We start from the raw sequence: 27,233 nt of genomic DNA, 5'->3' as shown, positions 1-27,233 counted from the left end.
GGAAGGATATACTGGCATTGAAGGCAGTCCACTGAAGCTTCATTTAGCCGATATCAGATATGGAAGGACTGTCTTTTGAGGAGAGGTCAAGTAAATTTTGGCTTCTACTGATTGGAAGTTAGAAGAATGATAGACGACTTTGTTGATTCAATGACTTGACAGGATAGATGCGGAGAGGTTATTTCCCCTTTGGGACAGCTGAGCAGCAAAAGGCATCATCTCGGAATAAGGGATAACACATTCAAGATAGAAAGGAGGAAGAATTCTTCTCTCACAGGATTGTGAATTTGTAGAATTCTTTGCCACAGAGGGTTGTTGCGGCTGGTTGTGAAAGATATTGAAGGCTGAGGTGGAAAGAATCAAGGATTATGGGAGAAAGCAAAAAGCAGTCAAGGGTTATGTGATCAGCCATGATCTTGTTTAATGGCAGGCAAACTCGATGGCCTGAATGGTCTCCTTCAGCTCCTGCACCTACATCTTTGTGGTTGTAAATGAAAAGAAACGGGTATTTCTGAATTGGTGGCACTTAATTACTAGCATTTTCCTTTATTTGAATTAATGGGACCGAACACTGTTCTTTGCACTCACCTGGGTTTGATCGGAAGCAGACTGTGAAGTCATAGTCAGGAAATTATCCTGTAGCTGTCCTAGTGTATAAGACTCTGGTGCGGCTGCATCTGGAGTATTGTGTGCAGTTTTGGTTGCCATACTATAGGAAGGATGTGGAGGCACTGGAACTGGTGCAGAGGAGGTTTACCAGGATGTTGCTTGGTATGGTAGAAAGATCGTATGAGGAAAGGGTGAGGCACTTGGGGTTGTTTTCATTGGAGAAAGGAAGGTTTAGGGGTGACTTGATAGAGGTGTATAAGATGATTAGGGGTTTAGATAGGGTCGACAGTGAGGATCTTTTTCCACGTATGGAGTCAGCTATGCCGAGGGGGCATAGCTTTAAATTAAGGGTGGTAGGTATAGAGCAGATGTTAGGGGTAGGTTCTTTACTCAGCGAGTCGTGAGTTCATGGAATGCCCTGCCAGTAGCAGTGGTGGACTCTCCCTCTTTATGGGCATTTAAACGGGCATTGGATAGGCATATGGAGGATAGTGGGCTAGTGTAGGTTAGGATCGGCGCAACATCGAGGGCCAAAGGGCCTGTACTGCGCTGTATTTTTCTATGTTCTAGTGTTACAGGTAAAGACCCTCTCTCACCAGAGTGCTGTGACCCAGTTTGACAAAAGGAAACAGGAGAATAAAGGACTCTGTCTCACCCTGAATGCTGAAATTCAATTATGGTCAAAAGGCTTCAGAATTAGAAAATCTCAACTAAAGAGAGAATCTGCAAAACTAAAAGATCATGAAGACCACTGTTCGCCAGCATTAACATAACCAATCACCTCCACACCCCCATCAGGACATTCCTGATGAAGAACTTCTGCTCAAAACGTTGACTCTCCTCCTCCTCAGATGCTGCCTGACCGGCTGTGCTTTTCTAGCATCACACTTTTTGACAATAACCACCAGTGCAAGAGCTGCAACATTCAACCATCCCTTCTTCATGAATAATTCAGAGACTGATCTGTCTCTGTGCTTTTTAAATCCTTCTTTTTGGACTCGCCTCTTATTTTTAACTATATGAAATGTTACTAATTCTTCTTATATTTAATAAAAAGTGTAATATTATTAATTATTATTCAAGAAAGGAACACAATTTTATTTGGATCTCGAAGTCCCAGACTTGTTACTGAGAGTTGATGAAGACCTCTGTTCCAGGACTTGCTACATATTAACACGAAACAGTTAAAACAAAAACTGCTGAATCAAGCGCAAAACATAAATAATAATTTGATGCATTAGCAAAATTGCAATTATTGTAGAGAAAAAATGTGATCATGATAGTAGAAATTGCAGGGTTAAAACTGGACATCTGATTTATACCGTGTCTAAAATGAACATTTTTAGGATGGCTAAACATTAAAGTGCATCTCTACAAATTATGGATTACTAAAACCACTTTTAAAAGGATGCTTTTTAAATGTAGCACTGCCTCATTCTTCCTGTCTTGGAATTGGGCTGGGATGTATGAAGTTGTGCAATGAAATTCTCATCCTTCACTGCATTCCCACTTCATTTCTGTGACAGGGCATGGAACCAATGAGACTCAACCCGCGTCAAACCAAGTTAATGCCACTTTCAAAAAATAACTTGACAACAAATTGAATAGGAGAGATAAAATCCAAAACTTGAGAAATTATTTTTATAAAATTGGTACATGTTAGCAATCTAAAATTTAAAACAAGAGAATTGCACTATAGTCAGACCTCGTGGAAAGAGAGTAGGAATGTTAATTTTTTTGAAGGTGAATATTCATTCATTTGTTTGAAAGGCTTTTACTTATGCTAATGTCCTTAGCATATTGTTCTTCTATTAATAATTAAATCGTTGGACCAAATTTCCTGCTGCAAGTGCATATTGGAACTTCTGTAATGTTTCTATCCATTATGGAAGGGTGTGCACCTTAATGCCCAATGCCCAATGCATATTCCTAGCAAGAAAGCTCGCATGCCCGTAGCATGATTTAGCAATGTTACCCCATCGAAATCAATACCATTGTAAAATTCCAAATGTTAATCATCACAGGGTAGAAGGAGAGAACTGAAACACACTGTTTACGATCATTTTGAATGGCAGAGTGGGCTGAGTGGGGTGAATGGCTTACTGCAGCTCCTAATCTTTCTGTTTCTGTAGAACTAACATCAGTGAAACTGTACAATACGAAGTTCCATATCAATATGAAGTAGCTCGATGAACATGTGTGTCACGAGGGATGGGAACTAAACTAAACCACATTAAAACTGGAAGCAGTGCAATAATTGCATATCTTGGCCTTTTTCTTCAACAAAATCTGGTAAATCATCCTTCTGCATGTGTAGGCCCTCTCAAAAAGTCATAGGCTCCAACAAGGAATTTCTATAGAGACTGTCCTGTAAAATTTATAGACATTTATAAAGTGAATTTAGTATTTCAAAGTTAAAAACCTCACAACAGCAGGTTATAGTCCAACAGGTTTATTTGGAAGCACCTGACAAGGAAACAGCACTGCAAAAGCTTGTACTTTCAAATAAACCTGTTGGACTATAATTTGGTTTTTAACTTCATCCACCCCAGTCCAACACCAGCACTTCAAATCTTAGTATTTCAAATAATACATGCCAACCATTTGCAAAGTTTCCTTGATAAAATAGCATCAGTGTTGTCTACTTATATGTAATAAGAGTTCCATAAAAGCTGTACAAAGTTAAAAATCACACAACACCAGGTTATAGTCCAACAGGTTTAATTGGAAGCACACTAGCTTTCGGAGCAACGCTCCTTCATCAGGTGATTGTCCTGAGTCAGGTGACAATCACCTGATGAAGGAGCGTCACTCCGAAAGCTAGTGTGCTTCCAATTAAACCTGTTGGACTATAACCTGGTGTTGTGTGATTTTTAACTTTGTACACCCCAGTCCAACACCGGCATCTCCGAATCATAAAAGCTGTAAGAATTCATAAGATGTAACAAATTGATCTTTGTACAGCTCCTACCTCTGTACCATTATATACAGTTGGATGCAGGCAGGGATTCCAGTGAACAACATTAGGATCTGGAATAGGTTCCAAATACGGAAAAATGGAAGTCCTGTTGAACTGAAAGCCTTGGAGACCATCCTCTGGAAATACAATTATCTTGGCTCCCTATAAATCATAATAATAATTTGATGCATTAGCAAAATTGCAATTATAAAGAACACTCTAAAATACAAATTTCTTAAGCATCCATCTCCTGCAAGTTAACATAAACCAGAAATATAACTGGACCAGCCATGCAAATATATCATTTCGAAGAGCTAGAGATTCAGAGGCTAGGAACCTAACTCACTTCCTCACCTCCTGAAGAAGGGCTTATGCCCGAAACGTCGATTCTCCTGTTCCTTGGATGCTGCCTGACCTGCTGCGCTTTTCCAGCAACACATTTTCAGCTCTGATCTCCAGCATCTGCAGCCCTCACTTTCTCCTCACCTCCTCATTCCCTTGAACCTGTCCACCTTCTACAGGGCACGAGTCAGGAGAGTGATGGAAGACTCCCCAGTTGCCTGAATGGCTGCAGCTCCATTGACAGTCATGAAGCTTGACACCACCCAGGGGGAGTGCCTGCTCGATTGCTTGTAGATATGATGCCATTCACTTCCTCCAGGCCAGCATATAGTAAAGCAGGGTGTAACATCTCCATGATGCACTGCAGTAAGTCACCAAGGCTCCTCCAATAGCACAAACTAAATCTAGCAAATATTTATCACCGAGAAGGACCTTCGGCTTGGTATTAATACCACCTGAAAGTTTTCTTCTATGCCACACACCATCCTGAATTGGAAATATTCCTTCACTGTCATTAGGTCAAAATCCTGGAACTCCCTTACAGTAGGTGCCCCTAAACTCCAAGGACTTCACAAGTTCAAAAAAGGTACCTCACTACCACCTTCTCCAGAGCTATTAGCAATGGGCAATTAATGCTGACTATGCCAGTGATGTCCCCATCCCATGAACAAACAAATAAAATTGGTAGGATGGTGCTGAGGTTATCCAGAGATTGCAAGACCTCTGTCCATGCCAAATAAACTATTATCATATTCATTTGCAGAAAGCTTGATAACTTCCTGCCCAACAGGCAACAGTGCAAAATCAATGCACATGGGATTGGTGATAGTATACTGAAATGGATTGAGAACTGGATAGCAGATAGGAAACAGACAGTAGGAATAAATGGGTCATTTTCAAAGCGGAAGGAAATGACAACTGGGTTACTGCAGGCATTGGGTCCTAGTTATTCACAATATTTATCAATGGTTTAGACGAGGCAATCAAGTGCAATGTTTCCAAGTTATCGATGACTCAAACCTCGGTGGGAGTGTAAGTGTTGAGGAAGACCTCGAGAGACTTCAGAGAGAGTGGACAAATGCGCGGCAGATTCAGCGCAACAATTAAAAATGTGAAATGTTATCCACTTCAGGAGGAAAGGCAGATTGGCTGACGTTGGAATGTCATTATACAAAGGAGCTGGGTGTCTTTGTACACTGATCATTGAAAGCACGCATTAAGATGCAGCAAGCAGTTAGGAAGAAATAGTACATTGGCCTTCATTGCGAGAGGGTTGGAGTACAGGAGTATGGATGGCTTACTGCAGTTCTTGGTGAGTCTACACTTGGGGGATAGATAAGTACAGCTAAAAGAAAGGGAAGAAATGGGATGGGTTCACAACTCTCCCTTTATTTTAGCTTAACTTGTTTCATTCTCTGTCATCAATGTCCTCTCTCACCTCCACCAACTCCAGTGTATTTTCTTTCCAAGTTGACAGTATTGTTCTGCCATTCTCGCATTCCAAACATTTAATCTGCACTGTCAACACCATTTCTCCCCCGGAACTCCACCCCTTCCCCCAGCATTGCAAAATGTCGTCCCCTCCACACTTCACGTCAGCTTTGTTAAACACTCACCTGGACTCTCCACTGTTCTCCAGCATTTTTTTGTTTTCAGATTAGATTCCTCTACAGTGTGGAAACAGGTCATTTAGCCCAACAGGTCCACACTGACCCTCTGAAGAGTAACCCACCCAGACCCATTTCCCTCTGACTAATGCACCTAACACTATGGGCAATTTAACATGACCAACAGGTCAGATTCTAGAATCTTCAGTAATTTGCTCAGACATTTCTTCACTCAGAGCATGGTCACCCTGTGGAATTCTCTATCACAGAAGTCTATGGACATCCAGTCATTGAATATATTTAAGAAAAATAATAGGTTTATAGCAGCTAAGGGATTAATGGGGTCTGAGGAGAGCAGGAACATAGATGGCAGCAGAGTAACAGGGCTGAGCCTGGGGCTTGTACATTGCTGTCTGCTTTCTTTCCTCTTTGAGATTAAAATCAACTCAGTGAAAGTGAGGACTGCAGATGGTGTCTTCTTTGTTCTTTCCTTCTTTTTACTATTGCACTTTCTCTTCTTCTTTCATTAAAACCAGGAGAGTGGCCGAGATGAAGGATGAAGAATGAAGCATCCAGTAGCAGCAGTGCCCAGCAAGTGAGGGGCAGGTCCTGGCCTGATGACTGTAGTTGTATGGAGAGACTAATGAGGCTGGAGTTATCTCCTCGGGGCAGTGAAGTTCAGAGTAAGGTGTTCAAAATCTTGACAAAGTTTTATACAGTGAAAAGTTAAAAACAATTCCGCAGGTCAAAAAAAAAGACTGAAGAATTGTGGATGCTGGAAATCAGAAACAAAAAGAGAATTTGCTGGAAAATGTCAGCAGGTTTGGCAACATTCGTGGAGAGAAAGCAGAGTTAATGCCAGTGACCCTTTGATTTCTCTCCACAGATGCTGACAGACCTGCTGAGCTTTCCAGCAATTTCAGTTTTTGTTCCTATTTCCAGTAGGAGGTCTGTAGCTAGATGACACACATTTAGCAAAAGACAAGGCATTCACCACAAAACAAGTTACATTGCGTTTCAGATCAAAGCACTATCTGAAAGGGAGCAATCAAATAACCACCTTCAATATAGTTAGCAGATAATTAATCCAAGGTGAAAATTGCAATAAACATATTGGAGGAAGAGCAAGGGAGTTAGGCGAATTAGAATCAATCCTTCAAAGGGTGTAATGAATTAAATGCATTTTTGTCGCTGTATTACAGTATTCTGTGATCATACAAATAAATTTCGTGCACTGCTGAATACAGAGTGAGACAGTAATTCAGGCCCCAGTAAAGACACCAGAGGAGACCAAAGTTGTTCTCCTGGCATCTTGCTGATATTTTGCATTGAGCAATAAACTTCATTTTTCCTTGGACGCTGTCCCAGAGGCAACCCTAATATGGACGCAAAGTTACATTAAATATTTTACAATGTGAAAGTTTGGCTCAAATGTTGTTATTCTTCTCAGAATATTTTGCTATAACCGTCTGCATTTGTTTCACTGACCCCTATTATTATCGGAATATGATGAAGCCACGACTTCAAAGGCCAGAAAATGCTTTAGTGTTGGGGCGAAGGGATCAAACTCCATTTACCTGTTTACTTGCTGCAAAGACTTGTTCCCGATAGATATCCAGGTTTTTCTTCATGTGTCTCAGCGCCCCCTGGCGTGTGGAAGGGATTTTGCGGGGTGGATTCAACACTGCTGCATGCTCATAGACCGCTGCGGTGTAACCAGCCAGCCCCCACACCGGCAATACCAAACACTGCCACCCCAATAGCAAGCTCCTCAAGGCAAATACCTCCATACCTGAACGTGGAGGTTTTACTGCAACGTTACACGGAAGTACGAGACTTCGATTTTTGCACCTTAAAACGTTGCTCAACAGTCACGTCAAATATGTACAGTATTCTGCGAAAGAGGCGGGGTCGGAAATGATCAGCAAACACTCATTAGTCACTGTGCACAATTGGACTGTAGTCTTTAAACGAGGATACCATTTGGACTGTGGGAATACCGTGTGGAACAGCTACTGGTGCTGACTAGTAAACGCAGTCTATATATCGCGCATTGCTGCAGTATTTTAATAGTTTCCTAATGGTTATTCAGTTAATGAGTGAAAGAGTAATACGTATTATTTACTTGGGTTTAACATCAAATCATGAGAACTGTGGCAAAATATAAAATGCATTTGTTGATGTTCTATATGATAGTTATAAATGACAAGCAGCATTTCGTCAATTTTTTTGCCAAAAGTCTTAGCTTCAATATTCTAAATGCAATGCTTCTGAGTTCAGCTCAAGGTTGCCACCCAGGTTGATAAGGTTGTTAAGAAGGCATCTGGTATGTTAGCCTTTGTTAGTAGGGGGATGGTGCTTCGGAACCATGAGGTCATGCTGCAGCTGTTCACAACTCTGGTGCGGCCACACTTGGGAGTATTGCATGCAGTTCTGGTCACCACATTATAGGAAGGATGTTGAAGCTTTGGAAAGGGTTTATAGGAGATTTACTAAGATGTTGCCTGGTAAGGAGGGAAGGTCTTACGAGGAAAGGTTGAGGGACTTTATCGAGAAGAAGGTTGAGAGGTGACTTAATTCAGACATATAAGATAATCAGAGGGCTAGATCAGGTGAACAGTGAGAACTTTTTTCCTCCGATGGTGATGGCTAGCACGAGGAGGCATAGCTTAAATTGACAGGTGACATATATAGGTCAGATGTCAGAGGTAGTTTCTTTATTCAGAGAGTAGTAGGGGTGTGGCATGGTCTGCCTGCAACAGTTATAGACTCGTCAACTCTCCGGGCATTTAAATGGTCATTGGATCGACATATGATGAGAATGGAATAGTGTAGGTTAGTGGGCTTCAGATTGGTTTCACACGGTGGTGCAACATCGAGGGCCAGAGGGCCCGTAGTGCGCTGTAATGTTCTATGTTCTAAGGTTGTTGGCAGGTTATGGGAGTCAGTGCTAAAACTGGAAAGTGAAATGGGAGGAAGCGAAGCTTCAATTTTAAAAGCTTGGCAAATTTTGGAAGAAACACACCAATATTGCAAAACTTAAAATAAATATATAATATGACTCTCAAAGTATTAAGTGACCACATTAATTTGCTGTCACTTTCATAAACAATATCATACTTTAGAGTTTGGAAACGGCCTTTAATCCAAGTCATCAGTACTCACTGCATAGTCTTCCAATAAGATTTATTAATCAGAGCCATTCAGGATCCAGTGATCAATCACACAAAATGGTAGGTCTACATAAATCAGAGCTGAAAATGTGTTGCTGGAAATGCGCAGCAGGTCAGGCAGCATCCAAGGAGCAGGAGAATCGACGTTTCAGGCATGAGCCCTTCTTCAAGAAAGTCCTCACTTTCTCCTACATAAATCAGAGACATTTTGTTTCCTTCAAGTGAGACTTTACTATCAGTGTCTGTTCAGTTCCTGTCCTTAACTCCAAACCATTTTGTTTTACTAAACTTTGCCAGTATAATAACAAAATAAACTGGGTCTTGAATGACAATCCTGAAGGAGATGGTTAAATACAATAGTTGGAGTTTTGTAGGCGATAAGGGACCAGAGCACATGATTTCTCTCTCAGAGTCTGAATACAGGAAAACGACATTAAGAAGAGGATCATCCATGATCTAGTTTAATGGCAGAGCAGGTTTGAGGAGTTGGGGGAGAACAATGTGTTCTTGCTGTTATTTTCTATGTTTCTGACCTCCCTTTTTTGTGCTTTTTGATGGTTTTCATTTTAGAAACAAATTTAGCAACTTATGCATTTGGTAAATTTATCCAAGTCAACAATATAAACACAAAAGCATAAAAAGGAAATTTGAGGCACCAACAAGCATCCCCATAGCCCTCCAGTCATTAGAGCTGGTCCCTGCTACTTCAATTAGATTAGATTAGATGACCTACAGTGTGGAAACTAGGCCATTTAGCCCAACAAGTCCACACCGACCCTCCGAAGAGTAATCCACCCAGACCCTGACTAATGCACCTAACACTGTGGGCAAATTTGCTTGGCTAATTCACCTCACCTGCACATCTTTGGATTGTGAGAGGAAACTGGAGCAGCCGGAGGAAATCCACGCAGACACAGGGAGAATGTGCAAACTCCACACAGTCGCCTGAGGGGGGAATCAACTAGGGTTCCTGGCGCTGTGAGGCAGCCATGCTTACCATTGAGCCACCATGCCGCCTGGCAATCTATTTGGCACAGCTCCATTCTCACCCTATTGAGCTTGGCTCTCCCGCAGTTAATTTTTCCCTGAGACCTGTAACATCTGTTAGCCTAAAAGTGCAAATCCCCAATCCTTTGATCACTTTCTCTTAAGTAATGCCTCCCCTCTCTGTACCCAACTCAGACAACCCTCCCTTTTTTGTGCTTTTTGATGGTTTTCATTTTAACTATCTAGGTCCTATTCTTTTGAATTTTCACCTTAAAACATCCCCTTATCCTCTTTCAAAATCCTCATCTAAACTAACATCTAAAGTGTCTGATCACCTTTATTATCTTCATGTTTTCATACTCACATTTATACAACATTTTTAAGCATACTAAAACATTTTGCAGAAGTCTAAGTCATTGTTGTCATCAAACGTCGACATTACCTACACCTTCAAATATAAAAGGAAATAATGATTTTGAGAAGAAGGTAGCGTAAGAGAAAGTAATTGCTAAGGCAAATAATTACTTTGTCCTCAAATTTATCCCTGCTCCCTGTTTCCCACTGTACTGGAACAGCTTGGTTAGGGGAGCACAAGTCCTCAGTATTATTGCTGGAATGTTGTCAGGGCCCAGAGCATTTGCAGACACACTACTGTTTCTTGATATCAGATGGAGTGAATCGAATTGGCTGAGGACTGCTGTCTGTGATGCTGGGACCTTTAGAAGAGGCCAAGGTAGATTATCCACTCGGGCCCATTTGGCTGAAGATTGTTGCCAATGCTTCAGCCTTATCTTTTGCACGGATTTGCTGGGCTCGTCCAGCACGCTTTTGAGATATTTATAGTGGCTCCTCCTCCAGTGCGTTACTTCATCTTATGTGACATGTATACTGTTCAAAGTCTGTTTTTTAATTAATTTAAACGTGAATTAATCTCTTCACCTGAACTATCTCTGTTCCTTTGCTTTGGTAATACTTTGTTTCAGAGTTAAACAAGTTCAGTAGATTTATTATAAATAGGCTGAGAGCACGTATTTGTCCCTTTTGTTTGTTCTTGGTTTCCAATCCATGCTGGCTTCATATCAGGCATTAAAATTAGATCAAAAGCCTTATTTTCAGCCTAATTGCAGTCTATCCTCAAGTGTCTCTGGGCAGAAGTTTTGGATCTGTCTGGGGAGAGCTTAATGTCAGGGAGGTATTTAATCATACAGGAAAGTGGCAGGGTAGGATTCTGCACCCTCCTACCTACACCCTCCCTCTGTTGCATTTCTGATAGGAAGGCTTAGTGACTACTCCATCACCAACTTAGGGACTCAGCCAGCTGTTGCTGGTCAGCAGGGGCATCCTTGCTTGCAGGTTCCCAATGTTTGCTTGTTCCAAGGCACTCAGGGAGGGAGTTGGCATCAGGAAGGGCCAAGGGGCCAAGTGACATTACTGAATGTCACTTCCATCCTCCTTTCCACGTATCCTCCAGCCCGTGGCCCTATTTCCCCATCACTTAACTGTGCTTGAACCCCAACTCGAGTGGAGACTGCTGGAGTATGTGATGCAAGTGATAGTCGTCATCTCCACAGTGGCACTGCTGAGAACAAAATCGCTGCAGGCCTCTAACACGCTGCTTCTCTCAACAGGCAAGAGGGGTCTTTAAATGGGGCCCGTGCTCCTGGGGAGGGCCACAGCGGACGGATCAAAACCCTGAATGGTAGAAGATTGTAGTGGACCTTCTTGAGAAATGGTGGTACAAGGATCTCACTGGCTTGAGTTGCCTCTATAGACTGCCATATGATTCCTGATGAAGGGCTTTTGCCTGAAACGTCGATTTTCCTGCTCTTCGGATGCTGCCTGACCTGCTGTGCTTTTCCAGCACCACTCTAATCTTGACTATGATTTTTTTTTACTTCACTAGGACACTTTTGTAATTAATTCTTGTCTAGCACTCTGTCAAATTTTAAAACATGTTTTCTACTGCTATTTTCACTTTTGTAGCATTGGACTAATGAGTAAAAGTGATCAGGCCATCACTGCCAACTAATTCCAATCATAGATATATGATGGTATTCCAATCTCTTACCGGGAGGAATCACACCCTACTGCAGGAATTTAGTTTTGAATTTCATGATTGTTCTGGATCAAAGTGTACGAACTGTCAAGTCTCAGTAACTCCACCAAGTGTGTTGTCATGAGTAAGATGTCACACCAAACTGAGACACAGGCTAACATCATTGTTTAACTCACCTCCTACAACAGACGTATTTCCAAGTTAGGCACTAATCGTAACAAGCAACCTGTCAATACACTTCATCCCTAAAATTGCCCAGAAAAGAGGTACTGATTCTAAGATATTACTATGAAAGTGTTAGGCTTCAAGTGACAGTTAAATATGGACTTGAGAAATTCTCTGGTTCTCTCAGGATCTGTCTTTCCTCGGTCTTGCTAATTGTTATTCAGCCTAGCTCTCAATTGTCCCCATGCAAATTTTGTATCCTTTATTATTTAATGTCATTTTCCCTAGTTATTACCAGTTGTGTTTACTAATATACAAATTGTTTTAAAGTCAGTTTCTCCATGGAATATGTGGCAATGCTTTAGTAAAGTAAAAAAAAAGTTCTCATTCCATTGACCCTATTAATCAATTCATATAATGTAGTTATACAGTCATGGAATCACAGAGATGGACAGCACAGGAACTGACCAATTGGTCCAACTTGTCCATGCCAACCAGCTGACCTAAATTACTCTAGTCCCATTTGCCAGCACTTGGCCCATATCCCTCTAAACCCTTCCTATTCATATACCCATTTAAATGTTATAATTGTACCAGCCACCACCACTTCCTCTGGCAGCTCATTTCATACACGCACGACCCTTTGTATGAAAATGTTGCCCCTTAGGTCCCTTTTATATCTTTCCCCTCTCAACCTAAACCTATGCCCTCTCGTTCTGGACTCCCCCACCGCAGGGAAAATACCTTTTCTATTTATCCTATCCCTGCCCCACATGATTTTATGAACTTCTATAAGGTCACCCCTCAGCCTCCGACGCTCCATGGAAAACAGTCACAGCCTTTTCAGCCTCTCCCTATAGCTCAAATTCCAACCCTGGAAACATCCTAGCAAATCTTTTCTGAACCCTTTCAAGTTTCACAACATCCTTCCTATAGGAGGGAGGCCAAACTTGCATGCAATATTCCAACAGTGGCCTAACCAACGTCCTCTTCAGCTGCAACATGACCTCCCAACTCCTGTGCTCAATGCTGTGACCAATAAAGGAAAGCATACTAAATGCCTTCTTCACTATCCTATCTACCTGTGACTCCACTTTCAAGGAGCTATGAACCTGCACTCCAAGGTGTCTTTGTTCAGCAACACTCCCCAGGACCTTACAATTAAGTGTGTAAGTCCTGCCCTGATTTGCCTTTCCAAAATGCAGCACCTCACATTTATCTAAATTGAGCTCCATCTTCCACTCCTCAGCAGTTGTTCAGTAACAGGGAATGGTTGCAGCCTCTTCTTCAATAAAAGATCAGGAAGTGTCTCTGCATGGTATTTGTTTCACAGGGAATAAATCACATGTGCGCTTGGGTTTGGTACGTTTTGGCGCATCCGTTTGGGTGCCGGCGTTTTGGCATGGCCATTTGGGCGCCAAACCTAATTGGCGCCAGCCCATTTGGCGACGGATATTTTGGCGCTAAAAACATTTCTTTATTTGTAAATCTGTCTGCATGGACAGCTTTAGTGTTACAAAATTACAATATATCTGTTATATAACCATCTGTTATGTTGAATAACCAAGTATGTTTATCAAATGGTGTAGATAATTTAATTTCAACATAAATATACTACTTGTACATATGAACATATAATTGCATGCATTTTTTTGTACTAAGTGTTTTTGTATATAGTAGTTGAGCATGCAGCCTCGAAAAGATCAATATGTATGTTGCTGTTTGCACTTCCCTTGTATTCCTTTGTATAAATTAAGCTAGTACGCATTTGGAAACAGGAAAACTAGCTCTCTCTTCGTTTAGCTGTTTGCTCAGGCTACAGTTAGTCCTTAGCCTCAGTTGAGTTAACTGTGGGTGTGCTTTCACAAGTGTTTCGTTCTTTTGCCATCTTTTTTTTATTGTTTTATGCATATGATGGCTGAGGAGGTATTAACAAAACATGGTAAAGAAAAGTTTGTGCATAATGGACTCCTCTACATCTCTGACAAAACAAGCAAAGTTGACAGCGACTTGAAATTTTGGCGTTGTGAGCAAAGACATCGGTGCAAAGCACGGCTCCATACTAAAGCTGGAGAGGTGGAGAGGGAGCTGAACAGCCATTCGCATGAAGCTTCTGCTGGACAAGAAAGCAGAGGAGACTCTTGAGTCACCGACTGTAGTTGTTAATGAATGTTTGACAGACATATCCCAAGATGCTGCCTGAACTGCTGTGCTCTTCCAGCACCACTAATGCATATCCCAAGCTAGTCTAAACATCATTCCTAATATGTCTGCTTTGAGGAAAATAATTCACAGAAAGCGTACTTCAGTAACGAACGCCCCCACCAATCCAACTGATTTGCAACAATTATTTATGCCAGAATGCTACAGAATATATGTCCCTCAACCAGGTGTGAAAGAAAATATTTTACTGTGTGATAGCGGACCAGGTCCCAACCAGATATTAATCTTCGGAAGACAGAGCTGGCTCCAACACTTAGTGACATCTGATATGTGGTTTGCCAATGGCACATTCAGTATTGCTCCCAGCCTCTTTTCTCAGATTTATGTAATTCTGGCAAAAAAACACAAAGGTGTTCACCCTCTAGTGTATGCTCTTTTGTCCAACAAGCAACTCACCACATACGTGAGAATGTTCGAGTTATTGAAAGAAATTGAACCCAATTTGAAACCCACTTCAATTGTCTGTTATTTTGAACAAGCTGCGCTCAGTGCTGTGAGGGACATATTCCCTGATGTTCAAATAAAATGATGTTTTTTTCATTTAGCTCAAAATATGCAAAAACATTTCGCTAGATTGGGGTTCACTAGTTTGTATGACACTGATCCTGATTTTGGGTTAAAAGCTAGAATGATTATTGCCCTTGCTTTTGTACCTTTGAACAAGATCGATGAATATCTGGATGCTCTAGCGACTGAACTGCCGCAAGAACTTCAAGATTTACTCAACTGGTTTTGAAGATACATATGTTGGTCATCAGAACAGATGAGGAAATGGAAGACGAATTCCTCTATTTCTCCATGAGGTTTGGAACCTTCATCAGAGAACATTAATCGTGGAAAACCACACAAAAAATCATGTGGAGGCAGCCCACCGTCGATTATAATACGAACTTAGCATGCACCATCCCACCATATGGAAAGTAATAGATGGCCTGTATACAGTACAGAAAGCTAGAGATGCATATTATGAAGGGTTACTAGCTGGGCATGAACCACCACAGAAACTAAAAAAGTATAGAGATGCAGATAGAAGAATACATGAAACTGCTCTTAGATTTGAAAATATGGATGTTATCGAGTACTTAAGGAGCCTTGCTCATAATTACTAAATGAACTAAATAAAGCTACGTTACAGTTTTTCGTGATTAACAGATTTAATGTTTTTAGTGATTAACAAATTTAATGTTTTATTTTTCAATGAAGTTACAGCTTTAAAACTTTTTAAAGTTCTAATTACTAAATGAACTAAATGAAACTATGTTACAGTTTTTAGTGATTAACAGATTTAATGTTTTTGTATTTCAATAAAGTTATGGTTTTAAAACTTTTTAAATTCTACCTTTGAATGATGATGAATCAATCAACATTTTTTCCTAGCGCCAAAATGTCTGTCGCCAAACAGGTTGGTGGCAAATCAGCTGTCGCCCAAACGGTCATGCCAAAACACCGGCGCCCAATCGTCCCACTCTGTGTGCACTTTTATAATTCCCAATTACATGCAAATTCCCTACTATCAGTAATCCTATCAGATCAAGAAAATTGTCTCTCTCCTTAGCTACCCTGGCATTGGCCCATTATATCATATTGTGGCCAGTCTATTATCAGGCACAGTTATCTTGAAAATGTCCACAGGAAGGATACAAGGGATAGCTATCAATTTTCTCACCTCATCTACTTTGCCTTTCACTAAAATTTTCTGGACTTCTTGGAAATTAAATCATAAATTAATACAACAGTTTGAATTCAGATTCTGCCAAAGTTGTTCTGAATTTTTCGTAGGGTTCTTTTGTTATCTCACACATCAGGCTGATTTAATTTTAAAGATACCATCTCATTGCATTCACTGCGGTAAAATACCCAAACCTCAACTAATCCTTTCAACTTTCCATGGGAGTTGAACCCTGCAAATCATTGGGTGTACACTTGTTCACTCTACTATATGATACCTATTATTCAAACACACTTTATTCCCAAAATATTTCCTAAGAATTTTCTCCCTCTCATTTGGTGTGTGATTTTCTTGCCTTGATCTTCTGTCCCAAGGTGAGCACATCTGATTCTATCTCAATCTCAAAAGGACTCTGATATTGGCACAATAACTGTTCTTGTTTGTTCTGTATTTTGGATGATGTTTTGCTTTTTCTAAAATAAGGTACTTAATTGTGCTGAACATTTTATCATTTCAAAATTCCCCCAAGTTAAACAACAATGTTATTTGATAGATGCTTGTGTTGATGTTCAATTTTATTCCCACATACCGACACCTTGCTAAGCAGATGCTATTGAGACTGTTTCACTTTTTTTAGTTTCTTTAATTGAAAATTAAATTGTCCACTTAAACATCAGGTGAAATGATCATGAAAAAGTAATTCAAATCTCTTTATTTTGTTAACTCAAACATCAAAAACATAATTATTTGTGCTTTAATATGTTACACGTGCTCTATAAAATCAGAGACCGAAGTGTTTTTAGCTAGTTTACTGATTATGTCCAGATCGCCATGTCTAAGCACCCTGTCTTGGAAGATATTAAATGGCCTAGAATGGATTAGGCAGAGACTTCAAAGACAATCCTGCAGTTAAAATGCCATGATATTTTAATTTTTGCACATCAGTTTTCACTTTCTTAAAGCCGCTGCATTTTTTACTGCTATATCAGCATTTATATAGACCTGGTAAATTTGTCACTAAGGAAAACAAATAATCCATTATAGTTCTGTCAGATAACCCCATATGACATCCAGTGAGAATCATATTGAAGATCTGTGTACACAGACACAATTTGGTATGAATGTGGCAGCGTAGAAACGCTGCTTTGTAAGCTAACTTTGTAGCCAGCGTCTGCTTGCAGTTGGAAGTTTCCAGGTGCTTAGCAGTAATTGGAGAAGTCAAAAAGGTCAAATGGCTTTACCTGAAGCGGTCTCACCTACATCCAAAAGCAGAATCTGTCCTCATGATGTTACTTAAAATAGGCCCAGTGAGAATTCAGGTGACGAATGTGACAGGCAGCCTTTGTCTTGCCTTTTGGGGGAGTATATACTGTCACTCTGTTATTTCTTTTGTAAAAAATTGGCCAAAATTCAAGATTATAACATATAATGCAAAAATATTATCATTGTAAACTATCTGAAAATCATTTGAAATGGTGCTATTATATTTAATTCAAATCACACTTCGAAATAATCTGCAGCTAATGCTAATCTTTCTCATACCACCTTCCATAGAGTGCTGCAGTGACAAGACCTGCTGACATCCCCTTCTTGATCATATAATAATTACTGTTAGCCCATCCTCTGGTATCGGCAGGATAAATTTTCATCTTATCCGCCAATATTTCTGGATAAATATGGGTTGTGCTGAAATTCCCCCATAATCCAAAGTCTATGATATCAGAGGCAGTTGTAACACTTTGTCCACACGTGTCATAACTGGAGCCTGCACACTTCACCAAGGTACACACTTGTGTGTAATAAGTGCCAAGCCTTGTGTGAAGCCCATCATGGGCTCCTAATACATACAGATTACCGTCTGTATAATTGCTACGTTTGTAGACTACATGGCAACAGAGGTTGTTGGAACAGATGTGCAGATTACCTTTTAAACCTGTCAAAGAGATAAATGTGTAATTATCATACATCATGATATTATGAAAAATATCACCAGGATCATTTCTTTCCATTGGGCCAATTTGTTCCTGCTTTTCTCCCTTCTTCTGAAGGACAAAAGCTTCAAAATAATTGTCCCCTTCAAGAAGCGCTGCCGTCACCTCAGGTTGTAGGCTGTGATTTTGACGGGATGTGATTATAGGGACCTCGGCTACAAGAAGTTTACCTTCACTGCTCTCGGAGTTGTAATAATAGGGGAAATCTAATGGGGTGTAGATACCACTTCCTGTCATATTGTATTCCGGATGATGCTGATTGGCTGCAAAAAGATTGATCCCAAATGCAGTAGCAAATGCTTGATGAAACTGTACGGCAGATAAGAGGGGCAACTGGTTCATCCAGGCTGTAGGGAATACAATTTGTTTTACACCATAATTCTCAATTAAACTTACTGCTGGCTCATAGAACAATATATCAAAGCCAGTAAAGATGCCAAATCTTCCAGCAAATGATGTATTAAAGATGACGTGTTGCACTGTTTTGGGTGTGTCATAAGCATATTCAAAGTAAAGGTTCCATTTCTGGTATTTTGCAATGAGAGTGCCTTCAGCATCAAAAACCACATTTGTGTTAAAGTGATATCTTCCATCGGGTGGACATTTGGGATCGCTTTGCTCACAGGTTTGTCTCTCTCCCATGTTTGCAACCAAGTACATACTGCCATTCCTTGCCATACAGCTCAGCTGATGAAGCACCTACAATAGACCAGACATGAAAAGTCATTACATTTTAACATAATTAAAGTACAACTGATCATTTATACATTTCTCTGCAAAACAATTTCCTCACTCCCAAAGGGTATCTTAATGCAGTGGTTTATTTAATGTATTGTTGGTTGGAACCTTATTGGGGTATGAGTGACATGGGCACATGAGTGAGATATGTAGCAGAATCAGACAACAAGTCCAACAAAGGTACACTCCAATGGAAGCATTTTGCACAGTTCTTCATGATTTTTATAAGCGGTGAAGCAATTTTCAAGGAAGACATGTGGTAAAATAACCTGCAAAAAGTCTCAACAGAATTCTCACTTTGCTAAATAGAACATGAGATTCAGCCAATGGTGAATTATTCTCTCCATGAGTTGTTATTAAAAGAACTTTATAATAAATAGAAGGTAGATCCCTGAGGAAAGGAAGAATAGAGAATTGTCAGTCTAAATATGAAACAGCTGGGGAATGTTTAATTTTATTCAAGGTTGATCATTGCTTCATTTGTCTGAAAGACCTTTCATAGGGCAATGTCCTTAACACAGTGCTCTTCCCTTAATTGATAAAATATTTGAGATATTCTTACAAAATTACATTCAGCAAAAAGCTTCACCTGCTGTGAGTGCATATTGGATTTTCTGTGATGGGTTTCTGTCCAGTAAGAAATGGGTGAAAATCGGTGGAGGGATTACAACCCAATCCCCAATTCACACTCCTTATCAGATGTCTCCATATCAGGAGATGATTCAACTAAGAAATGGGTGAAAATCGGTGGAGGGATTACAACCCAATCCCCAATTCACACTCCTTATCAGATGTCTCCATATCAGGAGTATGATTCAACAGCATTAACTTGTCAAAATCATGATGTGAAGGTGCTGGTATTGGACTGGGGTGGACGAAGTTAAAAATCACACAACACCAGGTTATAGTCCAACACGTTTATTTGGAAGCACTAGCTTTTGGAACACTGCTCCTTCATCAGGCAGCTACCTGACTTCTAACTTTGTCAAAATCAGCACCATTTTCAAAATTCAGATGTTAATAGTGATACAAATCTAGTTCCATAGACACAATGCTTTAAATTGTAGAGAAATTTATCACGTAAAATTAATTTTGGATTCCAAACAATGGCTGTCAATCTTTTTGTAAAGCATTCTGTATAAAATAGAATCAGTGTTGTCTAAATGGTTATAACTGAAAGTTCCACAAAAAGTTACAAACATTCTTAAAATGTAAAAACAAATAAACAAATTCAAACATTGTCTCGCTCCTACCTCTGTATCATTATATGCAGTTGGATGCAGGCAGGGATTCCATTGAACAACATTAGGATCTGGAATAGGCTCCAAATAGGGAAAAAGAGCAGGTCTGCTGAAATGAAAGCCATGGATACCTTTCTCTGGAAATACAATTATCTTAACTCCCTGCAATATAGATCATAAATAAAAATTAGTATGACCACAATTAGTATGACCACAATTAGTATGACCACAATTAGAAAAGCAAAAAGCAAATTCAGATATAAAACATCCAAATGGAAGTGGACTAACCTCAGGGTTGAAAATAGGTCAGGGCCAGGTGAATGGTCACAAAGATTGGCAGGTAAGATAGCCAGGGTGTCACCTGGGATGGAGCAGTTTAGCTATAATGTGGAGGTATAACTTTAAGGAGAAGGGCAGGAGGTTTAGGGGGCTTTACGAAAAATGTTTTCACTCAGAGGAAGGTGGGAATCTGGAATGCACTGCCTGGAGGGTGGTTGAGGCCAGAAACCTCACACTTTTAAAAAGTATTTGGACGCGCTGTTGAAGTGTCATAACAATCAAGGCTATTGGCCAAGTGCAGGAAGGTTGGATTAGTTTAGATAAATCAGTTGTTTTACCTGTTTACTTGCAGCATGGACTTGCTCTTGGTAGATATTCAGGAATTCCCTCATTCTATTCAGTGCCTCTGAACGTGTAGAAACGATAGATACGTTTATCTGAAGGTATGATGGGTGTTCAAAGACTGCCACAGTGTAAAAATCCAGTCCCCACACTGGGATTACAAAGCATTGCCAACACAACAGCAACCCTCTCAAGAAAAATGTCTCCATAACTAAATGATGTTTCAGTGCAACAGTTAAGTAGCAGCACTGCAATCAAAGTTTGTCTGGATATTTGACTCTATTACTATTTATACCTCAGTCATTGCACAACAATTAATATCTAATGTGTACTCCAGAAGGAAACTGAGGTCAGAATGACCTGAATGATGCAACACCTCATCATCATCCCTTATCCATTGTACAAAGTTGGACTGTATTGTAGTAAACATCATATTACCTTGATTTCCTGAACGGCACATGGAACAGCTGTTTGTGTTCACTTTGCTGCACTATTTAATAGTTTTGCCATGCTTACTCAGTAGAGTTTCTAGTCACTGTGATGTTCCAGGTATACAAGCTGATGAAGATAACTGTGTCTATTTTTATTATTGTTTGTAGTTGTACAGCAGAACCTTTTCAGTATGTTTTGCTATAAACAAAACAGAACAATAGATATTCATTATTATCATAAGGTGTAACATCAAATCTTGCTGCAGTGGCTGAGGCCAGCAACAGGATTCATCAGAAACAAATAGAAGTTACAATGGACCATCAGGTTGACAGTTTGGAAAGGTGAAATGAACACAGTCGGCTAACATCCTCCATCACCTAACCAATTTCATTCTCCTGTCAAATTAATTTAGAAGAAACTTTACCCGACAAACAGAATATTCTCTGCCATTGTTGAATGAGGAAATTCTTCTGGATTCAGATCAATAGCAATTGAATCTGTAAGAGTTGGAAATTATGTTTCCACAGGGATTGGTTTAAATGGTAAGATTAATGGATACATGGAAGGGCAAGGATATTCTGCACAATTATAACCTTCATGGTGTTGTGCAGATAAAGTTACCAAAATAATGCTCGTGTTGTTCGATTAGCACACCCAATAAACCTTTCTTGTTTCCAGACTTGTTTCAAGATACTTCTCAACTATCCAGTTTTTATTCCAATATCCTGCCATCAGACAGTGCAGCTGCAAAACATCCTGTGTATAACTTCATAATGAAATGTCAACTGGATCATTGTATCTACAGCATAATAATCTCAAAACCTACCAGCTGAGCATCACATTAAAAGATACATTCTTCATACTTGAGTTCAAAAGTATATTAATGCGCTACTTTGAAAATTATTTATTCTGAACATTAATTCAGAGGACTTTAGATTTTGCTGAATTAGATCACCTTCCGTACTTTGATTAAAAAAAATGTTGTTTAAATATTTATTTATTCATCTCTAAATAAAATATTCTTTCACTATAACTATGTTTTCATAGGAAGTGGTTCCATAATTACAATTATAAAACTGGCTAGCTAATGACTTCCATTATTTTAATATAATTTAAAATTGTAATGGCAGTATTCTTTAATTTGTATTTATACCTTCAGTTAACAATGTCACTTTTGCATAAATTAGTTAGTGACGTACACTACAGCATGTTCTATAAAGCATGTTCTACAAAGACAGGTAGAAAAAAGTCTGAGATTTTCAAAGTGTTATGCTATCTGATCGAGGTATCTGTAAATTGTATATTGTCTGTGCTCAGTAAGTCGTTCTTTCATTGAGAGATCGGAGTGGGTTGGAGAGAGAGTATAAATTGGGGAGATTCTATAGATTGAAGATCAGAGGCAGCAGCAGAGCTTTCAGTAATACACAACTTTCAATCGTCTACACAGGTAACAAACAGTGCCGGGAATCTGCTGCCATTATCTTTATATTACAACTGTCTTTCTTGCTTATGCATATCTTATTTCTATCAATATTTCTGTGCAAAAAATCAATATTTTTAATAGCACATCTTCTCAATGTAAAATGCAATGTTAAGTATATTTTCATTGACCCTTATGAAACATTTATTTATATTTATACCTTTTATTACTTTGTGTTTATTCACTTGCTTATGACATTGCCTATTTGTTCACTTGTATGCTGCATTGTGATCTGGCAAACATTTCATATTGTTTCAATTCACTTTCTCTGCTTTATCAGTACAGTGTGGTTATATCTTGTAGATGTGATCAATCTGTAAATGTGTATAATCCCAGTCTTGTTGAGAATATATTGTCCAGGATGTGTTGCTATTAATTTGAGTAATTTACTAATAGTCAAATTTAATTCACAACATTACTGTTCCACAATTGGCATGCTACAATCTGAATGAAAAAGTTCAGCATTATATATTTTGTTCATTAATCTCTTTCTGGGTTATCATGTTCACTGAGGTCTCCCAGATGTTTTATTATGCCAAGCCCAATACCTCAACATACCCTCCTTACCAGACACCGGGAGCAGGCAGTTTCAGATTACTGTATGCTGACTTGCTATATTGGCTTGCTTGGGTGAGTAGAATCCCTTCTCTAGAGAGTTGTTAGAAGATGAGAAATGAGTTCAGATTCCTCATCATCAATCAGCACTTCACTAAACTACTTGACTTTTAGATCACTGGTTAGATTCAGGTGACATCTGAGGGTTATCTCCAACGATGGAGAGTTAACCTTTACTGTAGGCTAGTGGTTTATCTTGATGTGTAAACCCATTAAATAGTTGGGGTTATTACTTTTGATACTAGGTGTGAAGCATTGTGGTTAGATTAGGAGCAGTATTATCCACAAGAAGTTGCCATTCAGTCAGCCATGTTTATGCTTGAACTGTGCAATTCATTCATACACTCAGTCTCAGTATTCTCTTTAAAACATTTTTCAGCATTATCAGGAAAGACTAAACAGGTTGGGGTCCTATTCTCTACAGGTCTTTACTGTTACTAAATTTAAATAGAGTAGAGGTGAAGGAGAAGTTTCTACTTGAGAGTAGGTCAAAAGCTCAAACCAATAAAGATGATTTGGAAGTGCCGGTGTTTGACTGCAGTGTACAAAGTTAAAAATCACGCAACACCAGGGTATAGTCTAACAATTTTATTTGGAAGCACAAGCTTTCGGAGCGCTGTGCCTTCAACCACCTGATGAAGGAGCTGTGCTCCGAAAGCTACTGCTTCCAAATAAACCTCTTGGACTATAAACTGGTGTTATGTGACTTTTAACTTTGTACACTCATAAAGATAATGTTGTCACTAATAACCTATTAAGCGCATGAGGGGCAGGAGAAAACAGCAACTGATCGGATTGGGATGAAATGTGGAAGGAGGAGACTGATGTTGAGCGTAACCACAGAACAGCATAGATCATATGGCCGAAAGGCCACTTTTGGTGCTGTAAATTCTACACATTTATCTTTGTAAAGTTATTTCTTGTGCTTTAGGATGAATAATATTAATTTCCTTATGATATTCGCCCCCATCTTGCTACTGGTATGTGTGACTGCTGAGATGATCATCACTGAGAGTGGGTGGAAATCCTTAGAAAAACAACAAAACAGGGACCTGGTAAGTAACATGCAGCCCTGAAGTGTCTGGATGGAAATCTAACTTTACTCAAAAGAGTTTTCATTGGATTAAGGTTAAAAGAGAAAAGAAATTTACAAACAATATTACAATTGAGGATAGTAGTGTTAGTTTTAGGAACCAACTTAATTCTTCATATTCCCTCATTAATGGAAGAAATTCCGAAAAAAAAGTTGATCTGCACTCCAGCAAATTTCAATATTTAAAAGTGGAATTCTAAATTCTGTTTAGTTGTGCTTGTGAAGCCTTCAATAATAAGAATACAATAAACATTCTCTTTACTCAGCGAATCGTGAGTTCATGGAATGCCCTGCCAGTAGCAGTGGTGGACTCTCCCTCTTTATGGGCATTTAAGCTGGCATTGGATAGGCATATGGAGGATAGTGGGCTAGTGTAGGTTAGGTGGGCTTGGATCGGCGCAACATCGTGGGCCAAAGGGCCTGTACTGCGCTGTATTCTTCTATGTTTTATCACAAAGTGGAGGTTTAACAAGAACTGGAGAGCAGTTGATTTTCTAAGGCTAGATGTTTAATAAATCACCAGATTCATGAAATAAGTGAATCATTGACTCCAATATTCTTTCTTTTGTTAGCCAAAATGCAACATATGCCATGACATATTAAAATTTGTTACATTGTGCGGTAGAAATATGTTTGATACTTGCCATTGCACATCATACTGTTGCATCAACAAGCTGACAATGATCTTCCTCTAATAATACAAGTGAACTGGTTATTGTAATTCTATTTCATTTTGACCAACATCTCCTTACTCAGAAAAACAAGAGTCTAATTTTTTGCCAATTTAACCAAATAAATGCACGATTGAATGCTGAATTTTACCAGGCTTATGGAGACAGGTTGGGAGATCAATGCTGACAAAGGTTGCGAACAGGGAGAGAGATGGTGGGATTGCCCTCTTTGTCCTAACCTATCAATAGTCTGCAATGAAATATGCCTGAGAGGTAGTGTTTTAAACTCTTTTAGCATCGTGATTTCAAAAGAATCCAAACAGGCTTTCTGCTAACTTTAGGGGCAAATGTAGAGTGATTGGGTAGGGGAATAGGTCTGGGTGGGTTACTCTTCAGAGGGTCGGTGTGGACTTGTTGGAGCAAATGGCCTGTTTCCACACTGTAGAGATTCTATTAAAAAAAAGATGCTTATTCAAAGTGACAAAGTATGCGTTTAGGCTTTTAGCAGAAATACAATAAGTAACTCGTACTCAAATTTCAGTTCTTTAAACTTCATGTGTTGTAGGCCTGATTCTCATGTTTCTTTGGAGATGAATTGTAGTGTGAAGTCTTTGGATTCACAAAAGATATCGATTTTCTGTAGAGGCAAATCATTGCAAGTGACAATGGATTGTTCCCTTTTCACTCCTTGGAATAACGAGATTTTGCTAGAATGGTCCATTACATCCTGTTGGTTTCCAGACTGATGGTTTTAATCCAGTTTTTGGGGTAGCAAGATTTGTTGTCCATCGTAAATTCCAGTCACTGGATCAATACTTCAATTGCACAACCAGGATGATTTAACCCTTGATGTCATTGCTATACAATGAAGAAGGGATGGTGGCCATACACACCTGGTAATGAATTCTCTGGTTTCTGTACAACACTCATTATTAATTTCCAAGCTTATAGACAGTAAGTAAATGCACAAACCATTTGAATTCTCCAGATGATTTTTATTTTGGTATGCCCATTAAAGGAGGCATCCAACCCACAGTCATCCAATTAGGGACTTTTCAAAACCTTAAGGTAGTCTGGTCAAAAATTGCAGAAACCATTAGCCATTTCAGAAATCTTTTTTATCCATTTTTAAGAGACAGATGATCCGAAAAAATCTATACTGAATACATTCCATATTTAAAGTGAGGAACATGATATTCTTTTATTGAGAATGACGTTTGCTGGATGGAATATTATGATTTTGGTTTAAAATCATGTTAAAAATGATAAACACTAAGCAAATTCGTAAAAAAAGTGATAAGCTATTTCTATGATTGGACTAATTAATCATTATGTCTGTACGGAACAGCACATGATTTCCAGGATTCTAAAAACAATCATATTTTTGATGACTAACTGAGTGAAGTTTCAGTTGAAAAGATGATTTTAAGATTATTAATTTTCATCAGGAACTTGTGTGCAACCTTCAAGAATTCTAATTACCAAAAATTAAACCTTTGAACAGATTGTGCACTATCCAGATTTAATTGTCTGCTTAAATATATTGTTTTCTTTCCTATTTGAAACAGTTTTTCCGAATCCTTCAATCCTATTTCACTGGCAAAGTTGTGAATTTGGGACTTGGCAGAAATGAAAGGCTTCAAGGGGCATATGCAAGCAAAATTAATTCATATGAAGATAAGTTTGACAATGATTTGGATACTTAAAATATCCTGACTTAACTATCCTCTTTTATCTATATGATGGTTAATGATTATATTGGATTGTACATTCAATAGATATCAATGGATTTTCAGAATAACTTTGTATATTCCTGTTAGATTTAAGAACAGCATCAACACAAGTTGCAAACCAGTTAATTAGTGTATTTCTGTACACTGGTTGTTTGTTTCATAAATGCTGCATTGTCTTGGAATTGTCACAGCAATATTTGTGGCCAATGTACAATAAAAGAGGCGAAGCAAAGGCAGCGTGTTCTGTTTTTAAACTGTCATAATAGACAAACATGTCTGTATTTTATATCTTGGGGTTTGTTTTTAACTGATGGTTATATGTTGCTACTTGCTGCCCTAGTCACTAAGCAGTTTGATTCATTGAAATTAAGAGGAGACTATGGCCTAGTGGTATTATGGCTGGACTGTTAATCCAGAAACCCGGATATCATTCTGGGAACCTGGGTTTGAATCCCACCATGGCAGATGGTGGAATTTGAATTCAATAAATATCTGGAATTAAAGAGTTGAATGATGGCCATGAACCATTGTCCATTGTTGGTTAAAAACCCATCTGGTTCACTGATGTCCTTTAGGGAAGGAAACTGCCATCCTTAACTGGTCTAGCCTATGTGTGACTCCAGACCCACAACAATGTGGTTCACTCTTAACTGCCCTCTGGGCAATTAGGGATGGACAATAAATGCTGGCCCAACCAGTGATGTGCTCATCCCATTAATGAATTTAAAAAAATTGCTCAATTCAATGCATTATGTTCCAAGGTATAAATAAATTTGCAGGTGGTTTAATTTTATACTGTTTGTTGTAATATATTCATATCTTCTAATC

The 27,233-nt window shown here is 39.1% G+C and overlaps 3 protein-coding genes across 4 annotated transcripts; 1 reads left to right on the top strand and 2 right to left on the bottom strand.

Annotated features, from left to right (window-relative positions):
* Positions 1 to 1,378: 1,378 nt before the first annotated feature.
* Positions 1,379 to 7,439, bottom strand: LOC122550296 (biotinidase-like). Its single transcript, XM_043691035.1, has 3 exons — positions 7,095 to 7,439; positions 3,581 to 3,730; positions 1,379 to 2,977 (listed from the first exon to the last, which is right to left on the bottom strand). The coding sequence occupies exons 1-3, from the start codon at positions 7,305 to 7,307 to the stop codon at positions 2,933 to 2,935; spliced, it is 408 nt and encodes a 135-aa protein (XP_043546970.1). The 5' UTR covers positions 7,308 to 7,439; the 3' UTR covers positions 1,379 to 2,932.
* Positions 7,440 to 16,478: 9,039 nt separating this feature from the next.
* Positions 16,479 to 20,590, bottom strand: btd (biotinidase). Its single transcript, XM_043691009.1, has 3 exons — positions 20,378 to 20,590; positions 19,773 to 19,922; positions 16,479 to 18,480 (listed from the first exon to the last, which is right to left on the bottom strand). Exons 1-3 carry the CDS (start codon positions 20,588 to 20,590, stop codon positions 17,317 to 17,319), a joined length of 1,527 nt encoding a protein of 508 aa, XP_043546944.1. The 3' UTR covers positions 16,479 to 17,316.
* A 1,481-nt stretch (positions 20,591 to 22,071) lies between these two features.
* LOC122550295 (uncharacterized protein C2orf66 homolog) lies at positions 22,072 to 26,806 on the top strand. Of its 2 annotated transcripts, XM_043691034.1 has the most exons (4): positions 22,072 to 22,260; positions 22,807 to 22,923; positions 23,840 to 23,963; positions 26,241 to 26,806. In XM_043691034.1, the coding sequence occupies exons 2-4, from the start codon at positions 22,826 to 22,828 to the stop codon at positions 26,376 to 26,378; spliced, it is 360 nt and encodes a 119-aa protein (XP_043546969.1). In that variant the 5' UTR covers positions 22,072 to 22,260; positions 22,807 to 22,825; the 3' UTR covers positions 26,379 to 26,806. The 2 variants fall into 2 exon arrangements, 1 of the variants encoding a protein (XP_043546969.1); XR_006311799.1 differs by lacking the exon at positions 22,807 to 22,923.
* Positions 26,807 to 27,233: the final 427 nt, after the last annotated feature.

Source organism: Chiloscyllium plagiosum, chromosome 5 (assembly GCF_004010195.1).
Source record: "Chiloscyllium plagiosum isolate BGI_BamShark_2017 chromosome 5, ASM401019v2, whole genome shotgun sequence".
Classification (NCBI taxonomy): Eukaryota; Metazoa; Chordata; class Chondrichthyes; order Orectolobiformes; family Hemiscylliidae; genus Chiloscyllium; species Chiloscyllium plagiosum.
Note: the sequence above shows the minus strand (reverse complement) of the source record. Positions and strands in the feature narration are given on the sequence as shown.

Excerpts from the sequence above, each read along its gene's own strand:
- btd (XM_043691009.1), bottom strand. The coding sequence starts at position 20,590 with ATGGAGACATTTTTCTTGAGAGGGTTGCTGTTGTGTTGGCAATGCTTT. Across the intron at positions 19,923-20,377 it reads TCCATGCTGCAAGTAAACAG|GGAGTTAAGATAATTGTATT; the intron begins GTAAAACAACTG and ends TCTATATTGCAG. Across the intron at positions 18,481-19,772 it reads CTGCATATAATGATACAGAG|GTGCTTCATCAGCTGAGCTG; the intron begins GTAGGAGCGAGA and ends GGTCTATTGTAG.
- LOC122550296 (XM_043691035.1), bottom strand. The coding sequence starts at position 7,307 with ATGGAGGTATTTGCCTTGAGGAGCTTGCTATTGGGGTGGCAGTGTTTG. Across the intron at positions 3,731-7,094 it reads TCTTTGCAGCAAGTAAACAG|GGAGCCAAGATAATTGTATT; the intron begins GTAAATGGAGTT and ends TATGATTTATAG. Across the intron at positions 2,978-3,580 it reads CTGTATATAATGGTACAGAG|GACAGTCTCTATAGAAATTC; the intron begins GTAGGAGCTGTA and ends TAAATTTTACAG.
- LOC122550295 (XM_043691034.1), top strand. The coding sequence starts at position 22,826 with ATGCCAAGCCCAATACCTCAACATACCCTCCTTACCAGACACCGGGAG. Across the intron at positions 22,924-23,839 it reads TGCTATATTGGCTTGCTTGG|GATGAATAATATTAATTTCC; the intron begins GTGAGTAGAATC and ends CTTGTGCTTTAG. Across the intron at positions 23,964-26,240 it reads AACAACAAAACAGGGACCTG|TTTTTCCGAATCCTTCAATC; the intron begins GTAAGTAACATG and ends TATTTGAAACAG.